Source organism: Neolamprologus multifasciatus, chromosome 23, assembly GCF_963576455.1.
Source record: "Neolamprologus multifasciatus chromosome 23, fNeoMul1.2, whole genome shotgun sequence".
NCBI classification, from domain to species: Eukaryota; Metazoa; Chordata; class Actinopteri; order Cichliformes; family Cichlidae; genus Neolamprologus; species Neolamprologus multifasciatus.
This window is the reverse complement of record NC_140460.1, coordinates 6431689-6459608: the sequence shown is the minus strand read 5'-3', so window position 1 is coordinate 6459608 and position 27920 is coordinate 6431689. Positions and strand designations below refer to the sequence as shown.

Genomic DNA, 27920 nt, shown 5'->3' with positions numbered 1-27920 from the left:
GGTTTACATTTTGTGGATTTATTTTTTAATTTCGCAAAGTTTTTATGAAGTGGTGTTTCTAAACCGGTTTCCTGTATTACTGACATCGATCTGTTTTTAGAGACGTTGTACTCTCATTGGCCACATTGTTAGGTACACCTGTCCATCTGTTTGTTAAGCACTTATCTAATCAGCCAATCACATGCCAGCCATTCAATTAATTTAGACATGGTCAAGATGACCTGCTGATTTTGGCGGGGGGGGGGGGGGGGGGCATTCTTGATATCATCGTTATAGCAACACTGTGCCTTTATGTCCCTCATGCACAACAAAGAGACATATCTGACAGTGAGAAGTGTATTTCTGCTGCTGAAGATTTGGTATAAAGGGAGCTACTCTAACACCCCCAACATAGCGCAATACTTTTGGAAAATATGCTAGAAACCTGTTCCAGCTGAAGGGAACAAACTTCTTTTCAACACTCGAGACAAAAACACACTGTGGAGTACAACCGGGCTAGGGTGACAGGCAGGTAGGAGAGATGCTGGCAGCTGTGTACAGTCCAAAAGTAAACAAATGGTTCAACCAAACGTCACTGGTGCATACCTAATTAAACTGCGTATAGACTGGAAGAGCAGAAAATGGATGCAAATCATTGATGTGGTTATATATTGTTTGGCAAAGTACATGATACCAGGTTAAATGGTGGAAAGGTTGTTATGCAAATGGTTAAAAAGTCCAAGCCACATTACAACATCCCAGATAGAAAATCTTTTACCATTTTTAGTGTTCAGTGTCTTTTTTTCTGCTTCAGAAGTATAATTACATTGTGGCACATTTTCTTAAAAAATATAGTGATTTAATTTTGAGGCTATATTGCCCTCAAATTTAAATGTTGCATGGTTGTTGGTGCCATACAAACCGGTCTGAGTATTTTAGAAACTGTTGGATTTTCCCACACAACAAACTCTAGAATCACAGAGACTGGTCCCAAAAAGATATCCAGTGAGCAGCAGTTCTTTGAATCAAAATACCTTGTTGATGACAGAGAATGGCCACACTGATTTGAGCTGATAGAAAGGAAAAGTAACCACTCGTTAAAATGAAGGGATGTAGCAAGACCACTGTAGGGAAAACTCCTGCCAGCTAAGAACAGGAAACCTGAGGCCATAATTCACACAAGCTTCTCAAAATTGGACAACTGAAGATTGAAAAAATAAGATAACTCTTTATTGTCATTGCACAGTCATACATAGTACAGTAGTACAATGAAATTGGAAAACTGTCCTACGTCGGCACTACATATAACACAACACGACACGATATGACACATCACAACGCAACACAAACAACACAGTATAATAACTTAGTAATAAAAAAGAAGAATAAGTGTATTTGTATTGCACACTGTTATTATTGCACATTAATTATTATTGCACCTTGTTATAAATATAAATATTATTATTGTTATTGTTTTAAACATTGTTACCTCCCCCCTAAAAAAGTCCAGGGAGGTAGCCAGTCAGGTCAGCTATTTGCATTGATCAGGGCTATTGCCCTGTTGTAAAAGCTGTCCTTGAGTCTATTTGTTCGGGACCTCAGCAGCCTGAACCTCCTGCCGGACGGCAGCAGCTTAAACACCCAGTGTCCTGGGTGTGTGCAGTCCCGTAGGATGCTGCGTGCCCTCTTGAGACAGCGAGTGTTGTACAGGTCCTTCAGGGAGGGAAGAGGATGTCCAATGATTTTTTGGGCCATATTGATGACCCTCTGGAGTGCCTTTCTGTGTGCTGTGTTGCAGCTGGAGAACCACACACCGATGCAATATGTCAGCACACTTTCAATGGAGCATGTTGCCTAGTCTGATGAGTTTTAATTTTTACTGCAACCTTTGGACCGTGGAGTCCGAATTTGGTATGGAGGCATGTAAGAAAGTGACAGTGAATTCACTGTGCTCAAATGGCCTCCACAGTCACCAGATTTCAATCCAATAGAGCAACTTTGAGATGTCGTGGAATGAGTCTCATCATGGTTGGTCAGCAGAGAAATTTACAGCAACTGTGTGACAATATCATGCGATGAACTGAAAAGTTTCCAGGACATTGTTGTATCTGTCACCTAGAATTAAGGCAGTTATTACAGCAAAACAGGATCTAATCTGGTACTGGTAAGGTGTAGCTAATGACCATGAAGGTGGCCAGTAAGTGTAGGTCAAGTAGTATCTTTTTTTTTTTTTGGTTAACATAAAACATGAAAACAGGGGTGGCTAAACCTCAGCAAGTCTTCTACTATTTGGAGGATTGGTGGTTGATCGCTGGTTGCTCCAATCTGTATGCCAAAGTATCCTTGGGCAAAATACTAACCCCCATGTTGCTCTCTGATGCGTTCTTCAGAGTGTGAATGTTAGATAGAAAACACTTGCGTGTAGAAAAATGTCTGTATGAATGGGTGAATGAGGCAAGCTGTGTAAAGCGCATTCAATGCTTCAGTAAAAAGAAACACTCCATATAAGAACCAGGCCAGAAAATCTTTAAAAATGTAGGAAGTAATAATAAGAAGTAATGATAATGAGACTTTTGGTCGATGTGTTAGCTGATCATTGCTGTGCTGTTTGTTGCTATGCCTCAGTTCTCACTGCTTCGTGGCTCTTTTTTTTTTTTTTTTTTTTAATAAAACTTTAAATTGCATTTGTTTTAAATCCACTTTGCTAAGTGCATACTGTCTGATACACTAACCCATAAAACTCCATCTCACCCTCACCAACACAACAAAGCGGCTGGATTGCAACAGTGACGTTTTTCAGCCAAAATGTGGGCTCTGCTGTAGTGATGCTTATCACAACTCTGCTCTTCACTCTGGTGACTGCTTTAATGGCACTGGTTCTCATTAAGGTGAGTGAACGCCTATGCTGAAAATGCACACGCACTTACCTTTACCTTTGTGTGGGTCAACGTGCACACAGTTCCTTGCAGACACCAAAGCACACCAACAACTACCTAACACACCCACTCTCTCCAGGTGCACAGAATGTACCGTGGTGGTGGCGGTAGTATGCAGCGAGCTCAGGAGGAGTGGAGCACCGGGATGTGGAAGAGCGCACCGGTGAGGGAAGCGGGGCTTAACGCCGTTGCTCAGACTGCCCAAGGCCCAAGTTTGCCACAGTACCCTACGGCGGTGCCCAGCTATCCCGACAACAGTCACTGGTGATGGCTATGAATCGCCTCTAGGGGGAGACAGATAACTGGAGGTTTAACCAATGTTCAAGAAAGCACTTCAAAAACGCCATTTATTTAACCCTTACATTTCAAAGTATACATGTGTGTTTTATGAGAGGACAGAGTTTTATCAGAAAGCCTCTACACGTGTGGTAGAGGACTATCCTTAGATTATACCATTCCATTTCAGCTTTGTTTACATCTGGTCCTTAAAATGAATGACTCAATTGGAAAAAGTGTGAACACTTTCAAGAGTGTGTGAGAGATGTGTGCCTTATAGACCTCTATAATAGGATTGTTTTTGTATATTGGCAGAATTGCATGCTCGAAATAATGGTATGCTGAAGAGCAGAGTTTTTTTTCTTTTTTGCAAGAAGACAGTGTGAAAACTGGTGATTTTTTTTTATTTTTTATGTATTTAGGCATAAATTGAGCTTATTTTTGATAGTCTGCTTGATATGTCCACGCTTGCCTGTGATGTATTGAAATGCGCCTTACTGTTGTGTGCAGATTTTTGCATGTTTAAAAAAAAAAGCCTGAACACCTGATTTTTGCCTTAAAAAAACACTCTTTAATTGTTTTGTTTTTTTGTAAAACTGGATGCTTCAGTGAAGCAACTGTCCTGTGTGAGTTATCATTGAGCCAAAACACTTTCTACTCTTACGACGGAGGGGGGCGGGGGTGTCTCCACCTCAGTATTTCACCATTCCTGTTGTTTTAAAGCTACACTGTTTGCTTTTAGTGGTCAGTGCCCTGCAGTGACAGCACCTTATCAGCTGTTGTCAAACTTCCAGCAACTTTCAATTTTCCCCCAGATAGACTGAGTTATTGCATCTGGGGTCTACACTGTGTTGCATGCAGCCTGCAGTGGGATTCTGAATGAAGGCGATTCTCTTATTACAAATGAACTGATGTCATGTAAACAGTAAAGACGGGTACAAACCGCTGGCTGAGTGAACTAATGCATGCAGATGTGGTAACAAATTGTTTAAACATAGTCTAATATCAGACATGACTGAGGAATTATTGCTTTTTTTTTTTAAGAAATATGTATATATGCTGGTAATGCAACACCGTTGATCCAGATAAAGCTTGTTTGAAGTAAAAGCACTATCATAGAAAAAGGTTGCTCCCTCATAGATACACAATTTTTTTTTTTTCTTTTCAACATACTGAAGTGCCCTTTATGGCCAACTGCCAAATTTAATACTTTGATTTATCTGGTATTTGATAAGTGACTGATAAAATGGATATGTTAAACTAACACTGCAGCATTTCAATAAATCTTCTTATTCACATTGTGTTTGCCTGTCCCTGCTTATCATAAAAATACATGTAATTGTTGGCTTTATGTTGAAAGTCTTAAAAATGAGTAAGATTTGCCACAGCTACTTTAATATAGAGTGAGTTTAAATCTTTTTACTTGGGTTTTATATATACTTTTTATACTGTCTTTAAACTGCAAGCAAACTCATGTCTCTCAGTTCTGTTTTGATAGTCTGAACACCAAAAATCATAGAGAATGAGCTTTTCAGCTGTGATTTGAACCGGATGCCAGTCGGATTTTTTTTTTTGCAAGCAGTCCTGTCAGTTTGTGGAGCTTGTACATTTCTTGCCTGACTTCACTCTCTTGCTGTGAGACACTAGTGAAATGCTTCGGGGTATGAATAAAAGTATCTCTTGACATCCTAAAATTCCGGATGAAATCTGCTCCAATAAAACTCATCATGTTGCAATCCTACTATTCTTAAATTCAACTAATCTGAACTTCCTCATACAGAAGTAGCAGCTATTGCTTCCCAAGAAGACCCTGAAAATTGATAATATTTCACCTCACAGTTTTACTGCTGATGAATTCATTTCAGCAACACTATTATCCTTTAGCTTTTCAAATAGAGCTCAATACAAGATGTTTAAAACTAATACCAATATTTGGATACATTAGCTGATTTCCTTTTTCTTTCAGATGCATAAAAAAAGAGATTTTGCCATCATTTGTTACATGAATTTACTAGTTTACACTCCCACTACTTAGATCAAATTGTTGTATTTGTAAATTCTGAAGGGTTGCCAACAGGAAGTTGCACTTTACATAGTTTGCCCACCAGGGGGCAATGTTAACACTCATAACAACTCCCATGTCTTCTTTTTTAACTTTCATGTTTTTGGCCATCATTAATAGATACCAACGGATTAGCAAATATCTATCAGCAAATAATGTCAATTTCCCAATTAATAGCTCGGGGTCTAATTTTAATAACTCAAACACCTCCTAGAAAGTCAGTAGTCTGTTGCTTGACTAACACCGAGAGACAATTATTTGCACCTATGACCAATTGATAATTAACCTAGTGGACTGTGGGAGGAAGTGGGAGGGAACCCACACAAGCACCTTTAGGAAATTCTTGCTGTGAAGTAATGGCGCTAACCACTGCACCACTGTGACCAAAGAACAGTATTACAACGCATTTCACAAAGGCAAATAAATATTTGCCATACGGATCACACAATAACTCAAAGCCAGATGTAAGAGAAGAAGCCTCATTTAAATGTTGGGAGGAAAATTGAGGTCAGCTAAAAGCCATTTCTGAATGATGTAAACAATTCCGTTTAAGTCTTGTAGCTTTATTGTTATAAAATGTAAAACAATAGTTGGCAGTGTTATAGCTGGGATGATTTTCAGTGCTTTTAAAAAAACACACACAAATTGTACCCTTTAAAAAAAAAATATTCGAATGCACAGGTATCGTTTGAATGATTACTTTGTACTACTGACATTGTACATCCATATACAATTCTGCTCTGTTTAATAATTCAGCAGAGACCCATTTAAACTCTCACACGTACAGAACCTGATGAAACACAGAAGTCTCTGCGCAATGGCGCTAATGACCAAAACTGAAAACCACAGAGAAGATTCGGGGAGCTTCACTGCAATTGACTTTTTGTCCAAAACAAACTGTAATAATTACGAACTGAGCATGTGGTGTTAATGATGATGTTTTCCTCCCCTACAAACCATATGAAACCTTTGGAAACATTAATATTGGAAGCGGTGGCTTTGTGCGTTGCCTTCAAATACATTTCCCGGCTGTGTGAGACATTACTGACTTACTGATTCATAAGTGCATGACAAGACTCTCAAAGTTCCTTTCATGAGCAAGGCAGCATGTTTCAAAGTTTGACACCGAAACTCTTGGATACGCTGCACCTCTGAGTTGTTTCACTGACAGAAATGTACACCCCCACCCTCGACATTACAATGACATTTTTGTCTGTTTCTTATTAAGTGTACAGTATGCTTGGAATCAGAAATGTAGCTACACATCCAAAAAAAAGAAAAGAATTACCCCAGTTCACCCTAAATATATAAAAAAAAAATTTCTTATTGAAGACAGAGGTACAACATTGATTCACCTGCTATATTGGGGGGGGGGGTTATGCTTAAAAATAGAGGTATGTATGTAGAAGATTTTTTTACGGCCACCAGGAAATAAAATAGTGATACAGACAACTGATCAATCATTAAAAATCATTGAAAATATGATCAAAATGCTACATGTCCAGTGTTTTTTTATACTATATTTACAAATAAATAGTCCAAAAAGAAAAGGTGTTGGCTGTACACAATCTATTGCACAAAGCTTATTCACAATTTATCATTATACAAAAAAAAAAAATACATATAAAAACATTAACCACCAGTTAAATATCTTTTTAGAGGACATGAGCTGCCTGGTAAGAATATGGAAATGATAGTCAGTGTAGGAAACAGGACACCAATTAAAAGAATTTATAATGCGAAAACCTTTATAGGAAGCGAATCTCAGTGGAAGTACACCTATAGGAAGATAATTAGTGCACGAGTCCTGCCTCAGACTGAATTCTACACCTCAGCAGAGTCAAATCTCTGACTCATCATTTATGTATCCCAGACCGTCCAGACTTGAAATGTTGGCCATAGGTGGGAAGTGATGCTCCCCATTCCCTTTGAAGTCAACAGCAGGGTGATTATTATTGGCACTGCAAGGTCTCCCGGATTCAGGCCCCAGGAGCTTTACCTCTGAAGTTCTGTTCAGGATCTGCCTGTACTCAGTAGACTGCCTTCTCGTCTCGCTTTCACTGGGCCGCTTTACAAACTTTAAGCACTCCCAGTGCCCACGGCTCCAGATCATAAATATGACTCCCATCAGAGAGAGGCAAATCAGGGACAACATGGCCACAGCCACCTGTAGATGAGTTATCCTGCCACTGTCGTTTTGACTCGCAGGAGACGACGGTTTGTCAATGTTATGGCTTGGCACTGGATCTTGTGTCAAATGTATTGTTTTGTGAATAGTTTTTGTGGTACTTGGCACCTCTGTGCCAAAGGTGGGGATGATCCCCATTGTCGGGTCAGAGTAGAGCTGTAAATGATAAACCGCCACAGTCTGGTTGTATTTTTGTCCGTTTATCTCCTCTACTGAGTCGCAGATATACTGGCCAGCGTCTGTTTCAGAAGCACTCAGGATGAGGAGACCGCCACTGTAGATGTAGTATTTGTTGTTGGAGTGAAGTGTGTGGTTACCGAATCGCCAGTCGGCCACAGCCAAGTTAGAGTGAAGTTGGCAAGGCAGCTGGATATTGTTCTCTGGAATGAGGACTAATTCGACAGCTGTCACTGGATCTAAAAACACACAAACGCAAGGTTAATCCAACTTCATGCTCATAAAACTGCTGCCACTCCCAGTGATGTCAGCACACGCTTGATCAAAGGGTGTCTCTATAATATTGTTATCTCTACAATCTAACAACCCTTGTGCTTTCTTGGGTTCTGATTTAACACTAAATAAAAACAACTGAATTTAAAGTACCTAGTGGAGGACACTGTGACACATCTCCCTTCTTGAGACTCTGTATTGTGTGTGGGGAGGGGGACAAAGTGTTGACGGAGGAGCACTGCTCGGTGGATAAATCCCAGGCGCAGTACGGATCTCTTGCAAGGATGCAGTCCACACAAGTCTCATAGCGGCTGCAGTTACTGACCGGCATCTGGACTGCACCAGAAGTTGAACCAGCATACACTTGGCCCTATAAGTGCACAACCATAAAGACTCATAAATATCAAAAGACTAAAAGTGTTTCACCTTTAGCACAACTGAAGCCTCTTTATTGCCTGTAAGTGGCAATTAGGTGATGACATATTCAAACTAAGATATTAAACAGCATCTCCCAACCAAAACCCCAGCAAACAACCGTAAACTGTGGTGATGACGAAACATGTATAATGGACTTGTTATTATATATTACCTCAGTGGTTGAGAGGCGCAAGATAGAGATGGGCTCGTGGTTTTCATACAGCTGAACCTCCTCGATGATGAACATCTCTCCGTCATAGTTCACAGCCTTCTGAACATAACCGTTTCCTATTACAAAGACAAAAAGCAGAGCCCGTAACTTACATAAGTGTATTTACCCATATCATTTGATGACCCTGCTGCTTAGAACAAATCATAAAAAGCTAATGATTAACCAAGTTATATTTATTGCTTTAAAAGCCTTTACTTTGGTCTCTGCTTTTGCAACAGTTTTAGATTTACTTTGGGCATTTATTTAGCCAAGATATTACAAAAAATAGGGACAATAGAAAAGACACACAGGAAATAGTGTGAGGTGGACACCTGCAGCCACCTTCAGCAAATGGGTCACCTGCCCAACCAGGTGTTGTGCAGCTGATGCCTTTATAAAGGGGAAAAACTGTGCCATCAGTTTTTATTGGTAAGTTTATAACTAGAAAACACTTATATGACAATATGACAAATGTCATATTGTTAAAATCTATTGCTAAATTAATGGAAACTAATATGTTCACCTCCTTTAGTTACATTATAACGACAATATAGTTGCGTTAAAGTTGCATAATTCAGTCTTTCTGATAAGTTCTGATCAGATTTAGTGAGAAACAATCACACACTTCACTGAAGACATTTGTAATTCTGTGTCAGGGAGCCACTTGCAGTGCTCAAACTCTTTTCCAAGTACAATAAACTAATCTCTTTTTAATCAGCATAATTAGGAAAATTAAGTCAAACAAAATTTATGTGGATCACTGTATGTTTTTTCAGCTGCTAAGCTTCACCCAGAAACAGAAGCCAGTTTCTAAATTTGCTGTTCTGATATCTGATTTTGTTACTTTTCTCCTTCTGTGAAGTTTTAAAGCCATTTAAAAGGTTATGAATAGGGATGGGTACCGGTATCCGGTGCCATGATGGCACCGGTTCTGACATAAACGGTAGTAACCAGACCGAAAAGCAGCGCACATTTCGGTGCTTTATTTCGGTGCTTTTTTTCCTGAGCTGTGATACACTTTCTTCTTCCTTACATTTGTATTGGCGGTTGGCAAACAACTGAAAGGTGCATTACCGCCACCAACTGGTATGGAATGATACACTTTAGATTCTAGCCAATCATTTTAAGTTTCCGAGAATAGTAGGCGGGTCCAGGTACGTACGTTCTTTTAGAGCAGAGCTACAGATTAAAAATGTCCAAGGCGAAGCGGTCAAAAGTCTGGCTGTACTTCACAGCAAAAGATGCAAACTCAGCAGCTGCAACAAGTGCTTTAAGCTGATACTGTGATACTGTCAAAGAAGGTAACACCTCAAATCTGATGAAACACCTGGCGACGCATAGTGTTTTTTTTTAAAGCCGAGAAATGCGCCGTATTTGATAGCTTGCTGCGAGACCTCACACCGAGCACATCTACTGCTTGTGGGTTGCCTGTTATCGGACCCGGAATTAGCAACATCCCCCAAAAACCCGAAGAGGAGAGTCCTGGCCCCTAGCCCTGCCAGTGTAGCAGAAATGATGACGGATGATGATGCAGCAGCCGTTCTTCTCTGCGTGAGTAGCTTAATGTTGTTCGTGTGTAATTTACGTTGAGTAGGCTAACCACGTTATTACATTAATGCATGTAAGGTGAACTAGCAAACATCATCATAGCTACATGCAGCTGTCTTCTTGTTTGATGGCAGATACTCCCTTCACCCTGGCCAAAAAGGCTAAAATGACCAAAGAAAAAGTGGAAAACAGTTAAACATGAGAGGTTTTTGGACAAAGTTTGTGTTTTTTTCCATTGTTTAAGCACTGCTTCCAGCCAAGAATGATACCATATATGCCCCATAGCTGCAGAAAAGGCTAACATTGTTATCTTTTTACAAAAAAACAGCTGAAATGAATTCATTTAAAACTGCAGTATTGAATATTAAACCTTAACTAGTTTAAGAATTTTATGTGAGTGACATGTTTAACATTAAAAATAAAACTCAAGTAACACCGGCAGTACTCCAAAGGGGCCTTTCTGAAAAACCCAGCTCTTTTTTTTTTACCTGTGCCAATAAACATGACGTTATATTTCTCTCCATCCAGGCCCTGCACGCTGTCCACTACAATCCGAGTCAGCAGAGCTCCCTTCGTGATCAGCAGCGGGCCTCCCGTCAGTGGCCGAATTGCTTCATCCATTAGAGGACGATCCCTGATGAACTGGAGCGTTTTGTCTGGAAGGTCCAGAGAGCGATTCATCCCCATTTTACGCACCATGTTATTGATGCACTGAAACACAAAAACTGCAATTTAGATTTTTTTTTCTTCCACGTCTATTTGCGTTTATCTGGTTTTTCAATTTAATTTCTGCATGCAACAAAAGTCTGTAAACGCACCGCTCCTGGTCTGGGGACCGGCACCTCACCGGTGTACATCACCCATTTAATATGAGACGTCTCCACAGCAACAGGGGTTTTAAACTTTCCCTCATTGAAAATATCTCTAATAGCAGATACGCTGTATGCACAAACAGCCGACTTCTGGGATAAGCTCCTGGAAACGCAAAATAACAAGTTTAGGTGAAATTCAAACAACACACTGAGACAAGTTCGTATCAGCTGAATCTCAACAAAATACTAGTTGCAACAGACTTGGTGTTTTTTTTGTGTGTGTTAACTAAAAGCTCAGGATACTCCTAACATTCCTCAAAGCCAACACCCGCCATGAGCAATAAGAGCCACTGGATTTGTCAGCAAACACTTACGACTGTGGAGTGAAGACAGCATAGAAGACACTCTTCCTCCAGTCCTTGTGTCTGAGAAGGAAGACATCCTGGACAATGGAGGGCAGGCTGGGTTCAGACAGGGAACAATCCAGGCGAGCTTTCAGGAACGACGTCCATTTCCTCTGCAGTGTCCGCTGGCCGCCCATATCCCCCTTTAACACAGATATGGAGCACTCTGATGTGTGTGCGTATTGCCTTTAACAACAACCAGACCTGTGTCAGACAGGCCAAGGCTTTCGAGCAGATTGTGTTCATTACCTTGCAGACACGGGCCACTCGTGACACTGAAACCTTTCTGTAGAAGTCGTACTCTATGGCATTTTCACTGAAGAACAAGTACACCTTGTCGTCGTCACCATCGGGACTATCAAAGCTCTCATCCACAAAGTCCATGTAGACAAAGTTTGGCTCTGAAAACACAAATTGAATTGAACACAGGCAAACGAAAATAGAAGTCAACAGCACCACAAACGCCAAAATGTTCATGGGGCACTATAACATTTTAAAAAGAAGGGAGAGGAAGTCACCATTGAGCCAGGAGCTTTTAAACTCGGTACGAAGAGCCAAGTTTGAGCTGCGCAGAACAACAGGCTCAGAGCCCAAGAAGTTGATGGATGTGGCAGAATACAAATCGTTTCCTGTGAGACCGGAAAAAGAGGTGAGTGAAAATTCCTGGAAATCCATTATTCACTTTAAATTGTAACAACATCACATTTATATACAGAACAATTTGGCATTTCGACAAATCGTACAGAGAATGCTGAATGAGCAGGTAGCTCTAGCAAATATACTCAGAGCGGTATTTTTCTTATTTATTTAGTGTGTGAAGTGAAATCTGCACACAACTATCAAATCTTCATTCTGTGTCTGCCTCAGACACTCACCAACCATGAGGGAGGAGTATCTCTGAAAGGGATCGAAAGGACACTTGCCCTTCCCCTCCTCCGGCTTTCCCTGCAGCGTCAGCTGTCCTTTAGCAAACGTCTGTCAGAAACAAAGAAAGAGATCAAGCAAAGAGAGAGAAGTTGAGAAAGCTGTGTTTTATTGAGAGTGAGGACTGGAACTGGAAGCTTACCGTTTGTTCACATGTTTAAGCAGTTAACTAAACTTGCATACATTTGCATAATAACTCGCTAAAGTGTCCAAACGAAACAAAGGGTTTTACATGGGTTTTCAAAACTCATATGCGGAATCACTTTAATTGTTTCTCTTAAAATCTTCTTCCAGAGTCTGGGGATACATAATGAGCATATTGTCTGCCTTTATTTATTTCGTTTGTTATTATCATAGTGCTGCAGGTTCACATAGCAACAGTTTAACACCCCATTGTGATGCAGCCAAGGCTCCTCAGTCCTCTGAAATTTCAGCGTCTTGCCAAAATAAACTGTTTTCCAAGACACCAACAACAGGGGAAGGAAATTTAACTGACGATGACAGGAGAGAAATGTCTCAAAGCGTGCCCATTTACAACACTTCAGCATAAAGCTTAACAAAATCCAATCCCAGTTGTTACTCCTTGAATTAAACCCTGCACTGCCTTCTGCTCTGTTGTGTCTAGAATCTTTCAGCGGTGGATGCAAGTTCAGCGTATCTACAGGTAGGCTACTGACTGCTCAACAACCCTACACTTCAAACAGTGAGAGCAGATTTTCTGAATATGGTCATCTAAGACACACCACCCTAGCTGTGTACCACATACCAGCTGTTCACATTGTTTGTTTGTGCGGGGCAGCCAATGAAATAAAAGCTGGTTAAAGGGAGAGGAGCTTGTTTAAGAGTGTAAGATAAGGTCATCCAGAGCTGCACTAGTACAGGCCAAGAATAAAATATGAAGTTGGAAATGAGTATTACAGGTTCCCTTTAAAGTAAGATGAGTGATATCATTTTGATTGCAAACAAATCAACATGGGAAAGAATAAAAACAAAAATGTGCATCCAAACACACGTACATAAATGAGGAAATCTATGCCACAGTTTTCATTCATTATAGAAGGTACTGTACTTTATTTTAAGGCAGTCCCTTCTACACTGTAGTACTGAGTACACATGTATTTGGATATAAGAAAAACATCTGTTTTGTGGAGTCACTGAGTTACAAAAAAGGAAAAAAAAACTTCTACATCTTCAGTAGGAAGGAGCTTTTCATGTGGATCTCCTTTATGGATCTCATGCAAGTGTTACTAGCATCAGTTTACAAGGGGGCAATGAACTAAACGCTTAACTCTTAAAGCCACACTTACCAGATAATCACAGGTCGGGCTAAACGCATTTGTACCACACACATACATTGTAGAGTCATTCACTCTGTGCAGGGTTCGAATGTAGTTGCGGCATTCCACCTGCAACAAGATCCAGCAGAGAGAATGCCAAGGTCAGAGCTTTGTTAGTTCAGCCGCAAAAACACAAACATACCGCATACATATAGCGACTGCACATGCTGTCCGCAGCTCGCGGTGACCAAAAGGTCAGGGCTGTGCACATGCGTTTTCTTCCTGTGCCTTTATTTGGACTCTCAGCACAAAGATATGAGCAAAGCACTTCAAAGAGAATTCCATGTAAAGACATGAAAAGGGAAAAAAAATCATTCTCATATAAATGATTTACACACGTGCTAAGATAAAATGTGAGGGGGGAGTAAACAACTTTCAATCAGTGGTCATCTTCCACAGCTGCAGCAATGCCCCCGAAGGAAAAGTTGTCTAGTGCAAACTTTTGTTTTGAACGACTTTACACAAACCTCTGCATTTTTTCCCTTGTACGTGCAGTCCCTCTGCTTATCCTCAGTCACCCGCCAATACACCTGCACCAACAAAACGAAAGAGTCTCGTCAAAGCATTCAGGAATGGTGTTGCAACCACACAGTAGTAGTCCAGTTACAGCTTTCACAATTTATTGTTTTTTGAGACCTGTCAGCGTGCTCTAAAAGCATGAACCGGTTAGCTGGCAAAGCACTCCTCGCCTCTGACTGTTAGACATGTATCTACAGCTATGAACAAACAACAGAGTCCAACAGAACCATTATTAGTGAAATATCTCATGCAAATGTGCAGTGGTCATGTAGACCTAACATTTGGCCATAATTCACAGCATCTGAAAGATGTGCAAATATGAAATGTTTCTTCTCTTTATACGAAAAACCTGACACAGTAGATTTTAGGGAAGATATTTAATATGCTGTGAATGATATCTGAGACTTTCGGAAATACTCAGAGCAGCCCATCTGACACCAACAACCGTGCCACCTTCCAAGTCACTTAAATCTCCTTCCTTCCCCATTCTGATGCTCGTTTGAACTTGTCTACATGCCTGAACGCACTGACCTGCTGCCATGTGATTGGCTGATCAGATATTGCCGTTGCACTTAAACAGATACACCTAACAGAATTAGTAAGTGTATGCAATAAATCAGTACTGTATACCAGCCTGGCTGTTGATTAACTATTGATTAACAACCTCTATTATTAGCTATTATCAGCTATTGCTATACTGGAAACCAGCGAGAAACAAAATGCTGTTTACTTTTTTTATTCTCTTTGTAAAGTACTGAAATATTTCACTGTGTTAAGCCAATGCTATCACAGCATAACCTAAAAGAAAGTTAAGAACCATGAATACAAATCACATCTAAGCATGATAAGTCCAGCTTTGGCAGGGCTACTGATTATTTGAGGAAATGGCTTCAGCGCTGTGGTAAAACATCATAAATGTTTAATGAATCTTCCATTTTTAATCCACAGTGATAAAAAAAGTTAACTAATTACTATTTCATCAAACAAAATAAGCAACATGGCAGCACCAGCGTGTGTATTTTATATGTACATTATCTGACAGCTCTGCTCAGAGTGTACAGACTCCTCATGTTCTTACCGTAGCATTTTTAACTGAGATGTCGCTCATATTCAAAGCATAGATGGCCTCTCTTGCCCCCAGCAGCATCACACCCAGGTCTTCTCTCATCAGCATCGTGGAGTAATTGTAGATCCCCTCTTCCCTGAACAACTTCAGTTCATCTGCACAGAGAAATCTGCATCATACACTGTTTCTTTGCTTTATTTACCTCCCACATGTTAGCTACCGTGACTCCATGCAGTAGGAAAAATGCCCCCACAGCAAAAAGCAAAATGCTAATTTACTGAAAACTAATAAACTTGTCCCAGCCAGCAAAAAAAGAGATGTTAAAGTTGCACTACTGGGTCATAAATCACAGTAAAAATATTCAAAACTGCTCTAGCTTCTACTTCTGATTCAGCCCACAAGAAGAAAGAAGATGCTAAGAATAATTCTACGACATATTACTGGAGAGGGTGAGAGAATCTCTGACTCACTCTGGTAGGGCACGGTCTTTCGTGGCACACAGTAGTCAGTATTGACGGCACTAAAACAAACATGGAGCATCAATCCACAGAAGATGCTCAGAGCTAAAAGAAGAGACATGGCTCAGAGTCCGGGTTTGTCTAAGTGTGGAAGAGCTGCAAGATCCAGCTCCGCCACCAAAGCACGAAATCAGAGAAAGATCATGGTCCACAGTGTCAGTCCAGATGTTGTTAAACTGTGGTGATGTCACGGTCCTGGACATGTGCCACTCTGGCACGAGTCATCATATTTGCTTACAGAGACCCTCTAAAGGTGAATCGTTCAGGTGTTTAACCGGGAACGTCGAGCGCAGCAACTTGCTGGGAATCTATGTCGGTGTTAGCCTCCAGCGCAGTGCTAACGAGTTGCTGGTGTCCTCTCTGGAAGGAGGAGCAGAAGCCATACTGCTCAGCTAGTGGTGAGGGATGCTGGAGGAGATCATTTCCACGGCAGCCCACTTCTGGAAGAGATATGAAAACATCTATGAAATAATCAAAGAGACCCATGAAATAGAAAACCTGACTTTAATACCAAACCGGGAAATATTACCTACATTAAAAGATGGCTACATTCCCTTAAAAATTTTCAATGCAAGCTGGTTTTCCTCCAACACTTTATTTCTTTTCATTTTATCTCTGTTATGCTTGATGATTTTTATGCAGGGCAATATAAATTTAAAATGCCCCTACTATTATGCCCTTGCTACCTATTCTTCTCATTTATATGGACTTATGGCCTCTACAAGAGTCACTCTGCATGGCTCACAATTCAAAATAATCCTTTTTATTTTACATTATACTGGGTCCTCATGTAGCCCCCCAGTTCATCTACTGCCTGAAACAAGCACTTTAGCTCCCTTTGTATATCTAAGTTTATCTAAGTGACAACAAGCAAGACTTTGTTCATTTCCTGGAGAACTTCCTTCTTTCTTTCCTTCTTTTTTTTTTATTAATTTGGGTTGTTCAAAAGAGCCAGATTAAAAATAAGCAACACCTTTCAAGTTAAAGATAGTAGTGAAAATACCAAGGTGGGGGAAAGTGTTATAAATGAACATGTTCTGTTTGCTGACCGTTAAATCCTGAAGACCCAGACAGTATGCTAAACAGAGACAAACATAACCATGTTTTTCTACCAGAGATGTCTGGCAACACTTACAGCTAAAGCTATGACAACTCATAACAGTAAACTTCACAAAGGAAGCTGATGTTAAGTGAAATTCTGCAGAGTGCCATATACTGCCCACCCACCCCCACTCTCTCTCTCTTCCTCCTGCAGTCTCTGTATCTTCCTGTCCTCCTCCCTGATAAGAACCTGCTTCCTCTGGACTCAGCAGGGTTCAAGCAGCAGCGGGGATCAGTTCAGGTTTGGGCATGCATGCAGATCACGGTAATTCACCGCTCACGAACTCCATCCCTACCCTGGGATTCATGTGGAATCGAGACTTACCACTTCTTTGGCGAGATTCACTCTCTGTGTTTTGACAAACTGAGCGATGCAGCCTCATTCAAAATTCATCAAGGCACTTTAACTCAGAATAACACACAGAGCATATTTGAAACCAGATTCGCAAGGTAAAAAAAAGAAGAAGAAGAAATAAATAAAATGGGGTGTGCAGTACACAGCTGCTTTGCATGTGCTATTCAGATTTAAGTAAAAGTAAAAAGTAAAGATGCATCTTTTGAAACACCGTACAGTCCTCGCCTGTTGACAGAAATAAAAAAATGACAGTATCTATATTTCCTTGAGAGACAGCTAAGCGTTAACTCCCCTGCGTCTTTGAGCAGTCTGGGTTTGTTTTTTGGGTTTTTTGGGATGTGCATTTTGCAGCTAACCTGCTGTGCTCCCACCCTGTTGTTAGTTGACACAGTGGGACGAGCTGCTGCATGTACAGGACTGCTCCTGTGTTGTCAAAGAGGTGACATGTTGCATGCTTTTTACCACAGCCTGTTGGGGGCTGAGGGTACTGTGGGTTAAGCGCCACAGCTGAACGGAATAACTGAAGGTTGTTTTTCAGAGGTTTTGGCAGATAGGTCATGATGGCGCAGACAGGTAGGCATGGCCACAATAACAATACAACACACAACAGTTGTCCTTTCCTCTGGCTCTCCCACACTTAACATAGCGTAAGGTGTGACAGTGCACTGCTGAGGGATTTACAACACATATGATGCAGATTTCCATTCGCAATGGGGCCCTTAGGTTATGTTTAGTCTGGAAGTCGCTTAATGGATTGAAAAAAATTATATAAATCCTAAAAGTCTGAGAATTTGAAAGTAAAAAGGCCCCACTGCTTTATCAGTGGATTGTACGTTATTAATCTAAACGCATTAATTAGTTATTTATCGCATTAATTTGCCTCCTAAGGCAGGAAAACAAGCTGAAATTGCATCTTCATTAGCTAGTCACTAAGATAATGTTGTCTGTATCCATTTAGTGATCCCCGAGAAGCACACGCAGTTTATTTATTAAACGTGTACCTCCACAAAAAAACAAAAAACCACTATACCTTGCTACAGATAAAAATGAGTGTTTGACTGCAGGCTAACAAAACAAAGAGTGTAGAAAAATGAAAATTTGTTGTCATTCTTTGTTTATTTATAACTAGAAACAACACCTCTTAAATTACCATCAGTAGATAGCCCGTTAGAAGTGCATGCAGCTTTTAATATTTTGATATAAAAATGTGTTTTGTTCATGTCTTTGGTCATTGCTTCTCTTGCACGCTGATGCATGTTCAGACTTGGACATTAGAAAATGTGCTGAAAGCTTCTCTGATCTTATCAAAAAGAAAAATCTGATTTTGTTCACCGCGTACGAGCAGGGTTTGTGACACCGCGAGTAGCTTGGAAAAAACAATCGCAGTCAAGCAGGAGATACGAGTTGTATTGAAATCAAAAAAATAAGGGAAGAAGGAAGTAAAGATTGAATTTATTTTAAGAGGTGCCGCGCCTTTCAGGATTTATTTTTCCTTGGAAACGAACATTAATTTTACATTTCAGATTTGTGTGAAGGATTTCTTTAGAATGCTTTTTTTATTTTTAATCAGGAAAGACACACCAATGGACTGTTTGACCTTTTTTGTCATGCACATGGTTGCATAACACCTCTGCTCTACATAATGCCTTACTAGCAATACAGCCCCTAAGCCTTTATGGCTTATTACACAGTGGCCTTTTATCAGTAGCACACCTTTATTAGTTCTGGTAAGTAAAACTGGACCTAAGATGTTTTAACACTACATTTTAAATGGTGAACCCTTTATTAACATTAAAGGATTTGACCTTTTGTACAGTGAAGAGCTTTTTTGATTTCCTCTTGTTTATTTGACACCTTAGTGACAAAAACAAAAATAAACCGCCATCAGCGTGGGTGTGCTCTTCACTGAGGCAAAACCTATGTCATGGAAGACTAGTGTATTATTATTTTTCATAAGGGCACGATGAAAATTCCAGTACGGCCAGCAAAACCTGCTCACGGACCCGTCACTGAGCACGCAGCTTCATTATGCAGCTCTGAAAAACTTGATATTCCCTTTGTGTCAGACTATAGAGCACATCTATAGTATTCACTCACTGACTAATCCCGCTCACACAGACAGTATACAGGACCTGCATGCAATGAACAACACTTTCTAATCTCTGGACTTCTTTTGCTTCTGTTTAAAATCACTGACATTTAAAGTCTGATCTGAGGTCAAACAGTACTCACAGAATTAACAAGATTGTGACTAAAACTGTTCCCTTGCATCTCCATACATCTAGATGTAAATGTCAGCATGTACCTTCCTACCAAGCAACATTCTAAAAAGGCACAGGGACTCCAAGTGGGTTTTTACTCATCAGTCGGTACAACACTAACAACTGTGGGTTCAAAAGCTTCACATGAACGAGTTCAATGCACAGAAGAAGCCTGGCGGCAGTATCTCAAGACACTGGAACCACTTGAAGCATGGGGATATTTATAGCCTCCACGCCATCTCCAAAAACCTCTACAGTGGATTCTCAACACAACTGCGTGCTGATAACAAAGTAAAAACCTCATGCAGCAGCCTCTGAGACGTGCTCAGACTTGCATGTTGTTGTCATCCCTGTGAGTCATAACACATCCAAAAAGCAGTCAGTCAAACAGCTGGAGTGAGCCATGACTGCTTTGGTGTACGCCTTAAATGACGGCACTACGCTGAGCCCTATGGGTGAGGTCCCCTTCGGCAGTAACTGATTTACCTCTGGCCTGACAAACTGTTATGCAGGTTTGATTCTGGTTGAGTCACTGGCCGACTGGTCGGTCGTCTACTGCCTCTTTCTACGTCTTGTTGCCATTTGGGCGTAAGCTGAGCCGTCCACTGGCAGGCCAGCTGGTGAGCTGGCTGTGATACAGTATTTCAACAGCACACCGGCCTAAACAGGAAAGCGCCAGTGGGAGAGTTTTCACCTCTGACACTCCGTGTGTCACAGACTGTTGTTATTCACTGGAAAACACACCCCAGTTCAGCACCGGGTTATATTTTTGCAAGCTCACATTTGCTTAAAAAAGAAAAAGCCCCCCTTCTTTTATCACAATGACAGTAGCTTCCCACCTTTTGTTTTGATGTGCAGGAGGATTGTAATTAGCTGAGAACAATACTTCAAAAACATGCAGCGTGTACAGTTTTTAAGCTACGGCCCAAATCAGTGGAACTGCGCCAGAGCACAACTGACAATATCATTAACTGAAATGAAAGTGACAACTGAGCAACACAATAACAAAAGCAAAAGCCTGTTTAATAAGATACTGACTTCTGTTTTGACATATCAATTGTTATTGAGTCAAAATGCATGCACGCACGCACACAGAAAAACACACACCCAGGCAAGTCTGTGCAGGTCGTAAAGTGTGGGACGCTCCTCTCTTTAGATTTAAAAATCAACACCAAGAATTGACTTCACAACTCTTACACTGTTTTTTAGAAAAAGGGTGTGTTTTTTTTTAAACCAGTGCTATCAGCTCAGTGTTTCGCTTTGGCCAAACAGCCACCAAAAACCAGAAGATAATTTAGATTACAATACCATAAAACATTACAGAGGACAAAAAGGAGCAAAGTACAAAGAATTCATGTCTCACTTTATTTTAATGATCACTGAATTAGTTCTTTCAGCTTTCTTAGAAACACTAAGGTGTATTCTTACTGGGAGGGCAAGAGAATCTTGATGTTTTTGTAAACCTTCACTTACTGCCATTACGATGTTATTACTCATTTCATTTTAAATCCAAGAACTATCGTGTTAATAAACTGCTATGTGCAATATGCCTTCTGCTTCCTGAGCTTAGACCTTAAAAACCTGGTGCCAGCCAGTTACGATGTGACAACCATAAAGATGTTTTTCCTGTTGTGGTTTCCAAGACTTATCTAATCTCTGAAAGCCACTTTGCTGACTGTCTGAGTCGAAAGCAGTGGTTTTCAAACTGGGGGCACAGACTTAAAAGAAGACGGGTGGGGGTAATCCGATGATCAATATGCAAAGAAAGAGCATGTTGGGAAAACAAGGGTTTGCTGACGCTGTCCTGCTGACCTTCACTAAAAAATTAACTAGCTTTCTTTTTTGTCCTTGTTATCGTTAATGATTGATAACAAATCTGAGTCACCTACTGATTGGGGGGGGGGGGGGGGGGGGTCATGCTTGGATAGGCTTGAGAACCGCAGTTCATGAGAATCTGATTGTGAACTATAAGAAGTTATCTGTCAAATAAACTCCAAAGTTCTTTTGGAGATGAATCATATACATGCAATCACAGTGAAACAGACACAATCTGCACCATCTCCAGCTTAGAGCAATGTAAGTGCTATCATCGGTGTGCAGCCATGAACCCACTTAATGTAGCTGCAGTATGACAGCTACAATCGGGCAATCCCCAGAGCAAGTAAACTGAAAGCCTTTCACTTCGTCTATCGTCTGCGCACTGAGCCACACACACTCATCCTGGTACAATTCTCACCATCACTAAACCTCCACCACAAATGCCCTCGAATATCCGCTTCACCCCCATTTAACATCAAGTTCGGTTCAGTGATAATGTGCAATGAAAATTTGCTGCTTTTTAATAAATTATTTGAGAATTTGTGAATTATTGATGCACCAGTATTGATTTTTCTTTTCTTTTTTTTTTTTTTTGTAGCTGTGTGCGCGCAGAGAAACGTTTCCAAAAGATTAGACATGCTGATGCTTCCTTCTGCGCACTATATTTAAGAACTGATTCATGTCTCTGAAGTCTGTGAATTATATGCTTGGTTTCCAGCGGAGGAAAAAAAAAAAAATCTGTGTGCTTAAGCTTTATAAAACAGCTTGGCTCGCGATTCAAAGCGTTTTCTCCTCCGGATCCAACCACACACTCGCTCCCGTAGCGCTGCTATATCTAATCCCGAGGGCTGCAGGGAACGCGCGACCCCTCCAAGTTTGATGAGCGCGTCTTTCTCAGTGTAACACTATCCGTGCTGCTGCTGGTGCAAGAGTTTGTAAGTATATCCTACTACTGCTTACTCTAACGCCCCGCTGCTATTATTAGATTAGGATATCCTATAATCTTAAAGTAAGTCCGAGAATTTGCAGTGCGCCGTCTCTGCAACCTCTCCACCCCTCAGGTTGGCAATCCAATTCCCACAACAAGCCCGAGCGCAGTGGAAAAATAACACGCCCAATGGGAAAAACCTGCACCAAAAACAAAAAAGAAAAGGAAAAAAATGAGTCAGCGGGCTAACTCGCACTTACCAGTAGTTAGTTTTAATATTAAACCGCTCAGAGTGCCGATGTCTTTCCCGTCTTGAATCCAGCTCCGCTCTTTTTTTCACTGCTCCACCTGTAACGTTCACTCCGCGTCTAATTCCTGCAGGGAGTGATTATCCGACAGGCAGCTCTCAGCGGTAGGCAGCGCCTGAACACGTCACGTGTTTGATCGCACCTTTACTGATATAGGAGCCGCTGGGCTTCGCGACCGAGCAGACAGCAACGACATAGTCCTGTTAATGTTCCCAAGTGCGGACTTTTGGTTTGTTTGGAAATGTTAAGTCGACTTAATAGGTATTTTACCAGAGGACGTATTAAAGTGTTAGCCTAAGCACGACAGAAAGCCACGTTTATTTTGAAAATAAAAAGAAGGACGCAGTCGATATATAAGAAATTAACGTTTTAGTCTCCTCTAAAAAAATAATACAAAAATATACATATATGTGTGTATAAATCTTCTCCATACTCCATCCAAAAGCTATTGAAAACATTTCCAAATATTCAGTATTCATCATATTCAATATTAAGTAATACAATACAAAAATTAAGGGAACAAAACCATGACTTTACACATTCACACCGAATTCATCATCTGCCATCTAGTGGCTCATAAAAGCTACTTCACCTGCGCATTTTAAAAAACGTACAGTTTGAATGAAAAAACCCTAAACCAGAAATCCAGATGAACAAAATGTAGATCCGACAATAATGAAAGGGGAAAGTTTCTTTCAGTGTCCCGGTGAAATTAGCTGTGAGGACCTTTGGTGGCATTAGTTTGTGAGGTCCGTGACTTGTTCAGTGTCTATATCTCCGTTTGCCTTCGTCGTATCTGCTGCCAGGACTCGGGGTCCGCAGGTCTTGAAAGGAAGAAGCTACCTTCAGGCTGACCGCTGCTGCGCTCATGGACGGCCGAGGTGAAGGTTGTTTGTTGGGGGTGTTTGCATAGATGGGCTCTTCTGGTGGACGAAAGGCAAATACAGAATCAATGGCATATCGTTTAATTGCTGTAATTGATGTATATCTGCATTTGAGCTGTAGGACAATCTGTAGAACAAAAACTCAGAGGGATTTTTCTTTTATTGCTTATCATTTGGCTGATTAGACTTTAAAGTAGTAATCAAATATCACTGAGACCAAACCAAAATGCAGGGAAAAAAATACAGTTTTACCCTAAAAATGTCCTTATTTAGTTTTATTAGTTGAATTAGCTAATTTTGATTATTGTGCAGTTGTTCTAATTGTTACACACTGCAAAGGAAGCTATTTAAATCCTCAACCCCAATGAAAACAGTGATGAAATACAGTGTAAACACATAACACTATTTATTTACATCTTTATTTCCTTTTTTCTGGATTTGCAGATTTGTAGATTTATATATATATATATATATTTCTTTTTTTCTAAATACTTTTCATATGTATGCAGTGCTGCAGAAACTGTGCACCCCACCCCTACTTTCTTCTCAAACATGTTTGCACTGAGTAGGAGATGCTCTGTATGTCGTTGTACATCTGTATAGTGACAATAAAGGCATTCTGTTCTAGTCTATTCAGTGATGAAATACAGTGATTTACAATAAAGACTGATTTCTGTGCAAGTAACTAAATAACGTGACCTTATTTTTCATATGTAGTATGTCAGCATCAATTATCTACACTGATAATTTGATTTTTAGAGAAAGACTGCAAGTCACGTCGGATGTTGTCCTTCCAAATCTTTATATATTTGAATATACATAGTATTAAGAGTCAATATACATCTTGTTACTACAAATGCTTCACATATTTTATTATCAACTTAATACTAAAGTGGTTTAATGGTTCAATTTAGAAATTGATCAGGAGATGTAAACTTGAAAGTTTCCTAACAACAAAATAGTTTAAGATGTGAATTATTCAAATGTCAAATATTTATTTTTAATTGTAATTCATTTCTATTTTAACAGAATATCCTTTCTGCCCTGAAAACTATACATTTGGAACCACGTGTAAGTTTTTCTCACACTTTTCACACACAAAAAGAAATGCTGTCACTGTAAATTTAATCTTGACATTTTTTTACTGAAAGGCAAAACATTTTGCAGTGCAAACATTCATTTGTACTGCAAAAACACAAGTGTTGACTCAGTGAAATCACTTGACTATGATTCAAAAGTAAAAAGATTCATCAAATTAATACATCAAAGCCTTTCAAGTTAAAGTTCACTTACAGTCAAGATAGTTAAATGTCAAAGAAACAGAGTCAGTACCAAAGTCCCCTGGAATTTCTTTATTTAATTTCTCACTGCGACACAGATGTGCTAGTCATAACTATAAAATAACTACGATTATACATTTTTAGGTTTTGTTTTATTTGTTTTTATGTTTATTTTTACTTTTCTGTTTTCAGTTCAGTTTAGTTTCAAAAGTCAGTTTGGTTGTTAGTTTTTGTTGTTTTAAAATTTAAACTTTCATCTCATTTTTATTCATTTCAACATTAATATTAGCTCCTATTGTTATGTTGCAGGTGCTGTTTGACATATTAAAAGATTTAAGTTCAGAATGGTACAGCGATACCCGAGGGGTACCCGAGTCTCAATAGGCATAAGCACTCGCGTCCCCTTGTGCTGGTTATATCGACCAATGTGGCCAAACTTACAAAATACTTAACCAAAATTAATTTCCTTTATATTTTTATTGTATATGATATCGTTTCAATACCTTTTTCTAAAGCAGAGGTTTGCTTTTTATTGACGGTAATTCTCTTTTTCTTTCCTCATTCTCCTCGTTTTTTTTTTTCAAGTATACTTTAATACATTTTCTCAGTAACACAATACTCCAAACAACAATTTGTGTCAGTCAGAAACCACCTTGCCTGGGTCATACGTGTGATTTTACAGCTGCTTGGCAGTACTTTCAAAGCTTCACTCTACATCTGTTTTTTCTCCTTCCTCTGTGGCCATCAATGGTGGCCAAACAACCACATGTACTTGCACGAGCTGCTGGTTGCCTACATAAAGAACTGCTTTGTCCTCTGTGGTTTAAAGTTAGTTTACAAAGTGTGTCGATGACTTAAATCTGTGAGCTAAATACAATCTTACGATGACGAGTGGGACTGAAGTCAGAACTAATCAAGTTTTAAACTTAATTCTTTGTCAGTTAATGGACAGAAAATTTGAGTTTTGGAAAAAACATAGTTTTCCAATCATAATAATACCAGTTTCATAGTCAAACCACTTGTAAGGGCTTCAATAATCATGAAACAGCTCAGTTTATTTTGCCTGTCAAATATGGACACTACAGAAAGCTATCTGTAAGTGGTTGATGCAGATGTGGACGGGCTTTTTCAGCTTTGCCTGTGTTTTATTTCTGCAGATATCTGATATTAATAACAGAGTTGATCACCTGTCTACAACCAGATCTAAAAGAGCTTACCTCGAGCTCTGCTTCACAAAATAAACTGCGGTCCTTGTCTCTGATGTCTGCTAGAAATTCAAATCTTTTTCTTAAGTGAAACCGCACAGGAGGAGAAGACATCTATTAGTGACAGCAGAGTTTGTCTCACGGTGTGCTGTCAAACCACACTAACCACCTTCTTGCTCAGTTTGTGTCCATCAGCCACTACTTGGGAAGGTTTCTGCTATCATAAAAACTTCTTCTCTCATATAAAATAATGAGAGGTTTTCTTCTTTTAAATGCAAATATTTGCAACGAAATGAATCAGCCTGTACTGTCTGCGGTGTAGATTTGGAGTGACTGTAGATCTTGTGAAGTTATCTTGTGCGATAATTTGCTTTTTTGTCGCCTGACCTCTTTTTCTTATAGAGCAACCTTTATCTCGGGCTAGCAGCTTCTGTTGCATACAGCTGAAGCACAGCTTATCTGCAATCTGTATAGACTGTCGATGATTATCTAAACCTTCACAATGAAAAGAAATAGCACTACCTCTATTCTCTTGTCTTCTTGAGAGCAGGACACATGTGACCGCCAGGATGAACAGGATGAAAGAGGACGCTCCCAACACCACCCATATCCACCAGTTGTCACTCAGGGCAGGAGGGTCTGCGGGAGGAAAAGTTTGCCCTGAAATGTGAACGCATTTAACATACTAGTAACTCTCAAGTTACACCATGGATACAATAAAATGAATTGTCGCGTTATGTGATCACTTTAAAAGATATGTAGTCGTTAAGTCAGCCCTTTTTATGTAAAGGTCCACGCACTTCCTGTGAACAGTACGCATCTGACAGGACGAATGTGAGCACTTTGAAACAGTTTTGACTCATCAGCTAGAGCTTTTATCCCCTGTGTAAGTGGACAAATGACACCCACGCAGAGCCACACTGAATGGAAAATCTACGCAGCTCAGTATCTCCTGGGTCCTGAAAATGTCCTATGCCTTTTGAGAACTGCATACACGCGCTCTCTCTCACATGCACACGCACATACATGCACACACCTTCAATATTCGTCACATTTGACGGGTACGTTGTAACTTCACTGTCCGCTGTCGTGGAGGAAACAAAATTATATGAGAAACATTCATTGCAAGCCAGGACATTTAAATTAGTTATGCATTCATTCATGACAAAAAAGCAGGTGTTAAGATGTTTGTAAGCGGCATATAAACATGTAATGGTTTATAACACATTAATGTTAAAGGTGGGTTGAAGTGGATGCTGTTGTATTTATTATGATAAAAATGATGTCTCCATACTAACAGAGGAAGTTGTTGACAAATATAGATTACCTGATAAAAGGTAAAGTGCATTTTATCTGTGTACTACTGTACTGCTACATTTTAGTGTATTATACAGCATTTATTAAATGTTTGTATACTGCTCAAAAAAGTTATACAAAAGACTTAAAGTCAGAAATTACCAGTTTTATAAGCCAGAAGTGATACTTACAAACATTTACTTCTGTTCCATTGGTGCGAATTTCTGTTAAACTAGGAATCTCTATTGTGACTTTGCAGAAGTACCATCCACTGTGGTTTGTATTAACGTTTGACAAAATGCAGGTCTTTCTTGAGTCTTGTTCAGTTTTGTTAGTAAAGATATTTTCACAGCCTGAAATTGACTCGCTGAAAACAAATCCAGATTTGCTGAAAAACCAGGAAATTCGATGTCGCTCATATTTCTCATTGTTCAAAAAGCAGTACAAAGCCAGGTCTGATCCAGATGGAACTCTCACTGTTCTTGTTTCATTCAGAAATACAGCAGTTTGACCTGATATCACCATGGCTGTTGCTGCCACTGTAAATAGAAAAAAGAAGATATTTTACTTTTTGAATCATAAAATAGTTCATGTAGACAAAAACTACAGACAGGCGACTAAGTTTCGTCTTCAGGAAACATGCACTTTGCGTTTAGCATGAAACTTTTTTTATTTGTACGACTGTGTGTAATCTTTTTTCAATCTGTTAAATATAAAGTCAGGAGTCTTACCTGTGAGTAACAACAGAATCAACTGCTTCAGCGACATTTCCATCTTATCGTGTGAGCGGTGGTCTTCTAATCGTCGGTGTCATCCTGTCTTAGCAGCCTGCCTTTC

At 39.9% G+C, this 27920-nt stretch overlaps 3 protein-coding genes and 1 long non-coding RNA gene across 10 annotated transcripts in view; 2 read left to right on the top strand and 2 right to left on the bottom strand.

Moving 5' to 3' along the window:
* scamp4 (secretory carrier membrane protein 4) overlaps positions 1 to 6918 on the top strand; it is a 12158-nt gene extending 5240 nt beyond the window's left edge. Inside the window, exons 6-7 of the mRNA XM_085150956.1 lie at positions 2750 to 2867; positions 2995 to 6918. Coding sequence (XP_085007082.1) covers positions 2750 to 2867; positions 2995 to 3183 — 307 coding nt within the window. The 3' untranslated portion in view covers positions 3184 to 6918. The remainder of the gene's footprint in view (positions 1 to 2749; positions 2868 to 2994) is intronic.
* Positions 4187 to 22495, bottom strand: LOC146490844 (semaphorin-4E). 2 transcript variants are annotated; one of them, XM_085150947.1, is made up of 14 exons: positions 22371 to 22495; positions 15600 to 16087; positions 15142 to 15284; positions 14012 to 14074; positions 13515 to 13613; positions 12159 to 12258; positions 11802 to 11912; positions 11533 to 11684; positions 11254 to 11426; positions 10886 to 11042; positions 10556 to 10778; positions 8481 to 8596; positions 8045 to 8261; positions 4187 to 7857 (listed from the first exon to the last, which is right to left on the bottom strand). In XM_085150947.1, the coding sequence occupies exons 2-14, from the start codon at positions 15706 to 15708 to the stop codon at positions 7094 to 7096; spliced, it is 2427 nt and encodes an 808-aa protein (XP_085007073.1). In that variant the 5' UTR covers positions 15709 to 16087; positions 22371 to 22495; the 3' UTR covers positions 4187 to 7093. The 2 variants fall into 2 exon arrangements, with proteins under 2 accessions (XP_085007073.1, XP_085007074.1); XM_085150948.1 differs by having other exon boundaries at positions 15600 to 16084; positions 22371 to 22480.
* Positions 11827 to 13479, top strand: LOC146490845 (uncharacterized). The gene is made up of 2 exons (XR_014872314.1): positions 11827 to 11932; positions 12833 to 13479. It is a non-coding gene; the product is annotated as an uncharacterized LOC146490845 (long non-coding RNA).
* On the bottom strand, positions 22393 to 27920 carry LOC146490843 (uncharacterized). Of its 6 annotated transcripts, none has more exons than XM_085150954.1 (5): positions 27815 to 27920; positions 27275 to 27622; positions 26824 to 26871; positions 26310 to 26447; positions 22393 to 23341 (listed from the first exon to the last, which is right to left on the bottom strand). In XM_085150954.1, the coding sequence occupies exons 1-5, from the start codon at positions 27855 to 27857 to the stop codon at positions 23181 to 23183; spliced, it is 738 nt and encodes a 245-aa protein (XP_085007080.1). In that variant the 5' UTR covers positions 27858 to 27920; the 3' UTR covers positions 22393 to 23180. The 6 variants fall into 6 exon arrangements, with proteins under 6 accessions (XP_085007080.1, XP_085007081.1, XP_085007076.1 ...); XM_085150955.1 differs by having other exon boundaries at positions 26310 to 26426; XM_085150950.1 differs by lacking the exon at positions 22393 to 23341 and having other exon boundaries at positions 24310 to 26447.

Coding starts and splice junctions, on each gene's coding strand:
- LOC146490844 (XM_085150947.1), bottom strand. CDS start 15,708: ATGTCTCTTCTTTTAGCTCTGAGCATCTTCTGTGGATTGATGCTCCAT. Junction 12,259..13,514: donor GCCCGACCTGTGATTATCTG/GTAAGTGTGGCT, acceptor TGTTTCTGACAG/ACGTTTGCTAAAGGACAGCT. Junction 11,043..11,253: donor GCTGTCTTCACTCCACAGTC/GTAAGTGTTTGC, acceptor TTGCGTTTCCAG/GAGCTTATCCCAGAAGTCGG.
- LOC146490843 (XM_085150950.1), bottom strand. CDS start 27,857: ATGGAAATGTCGCTGAAGCAGTTGATTCTGTTGTTACTCACAG. Junction 27,623..27,814: donor GATTCTGTTGTTACTCACAG/GTAAGACTCCTG, acceptor TTCTATTTACAG/TGGCAGCAACAGCCATGGTG. Junction 26,448..26,823: donor AAATGTGACGAATATTGAAG/GTGTGTGCATGT, acceptor TTCACATTTCAG/GGCAAACTTTTCCTCCCGCA.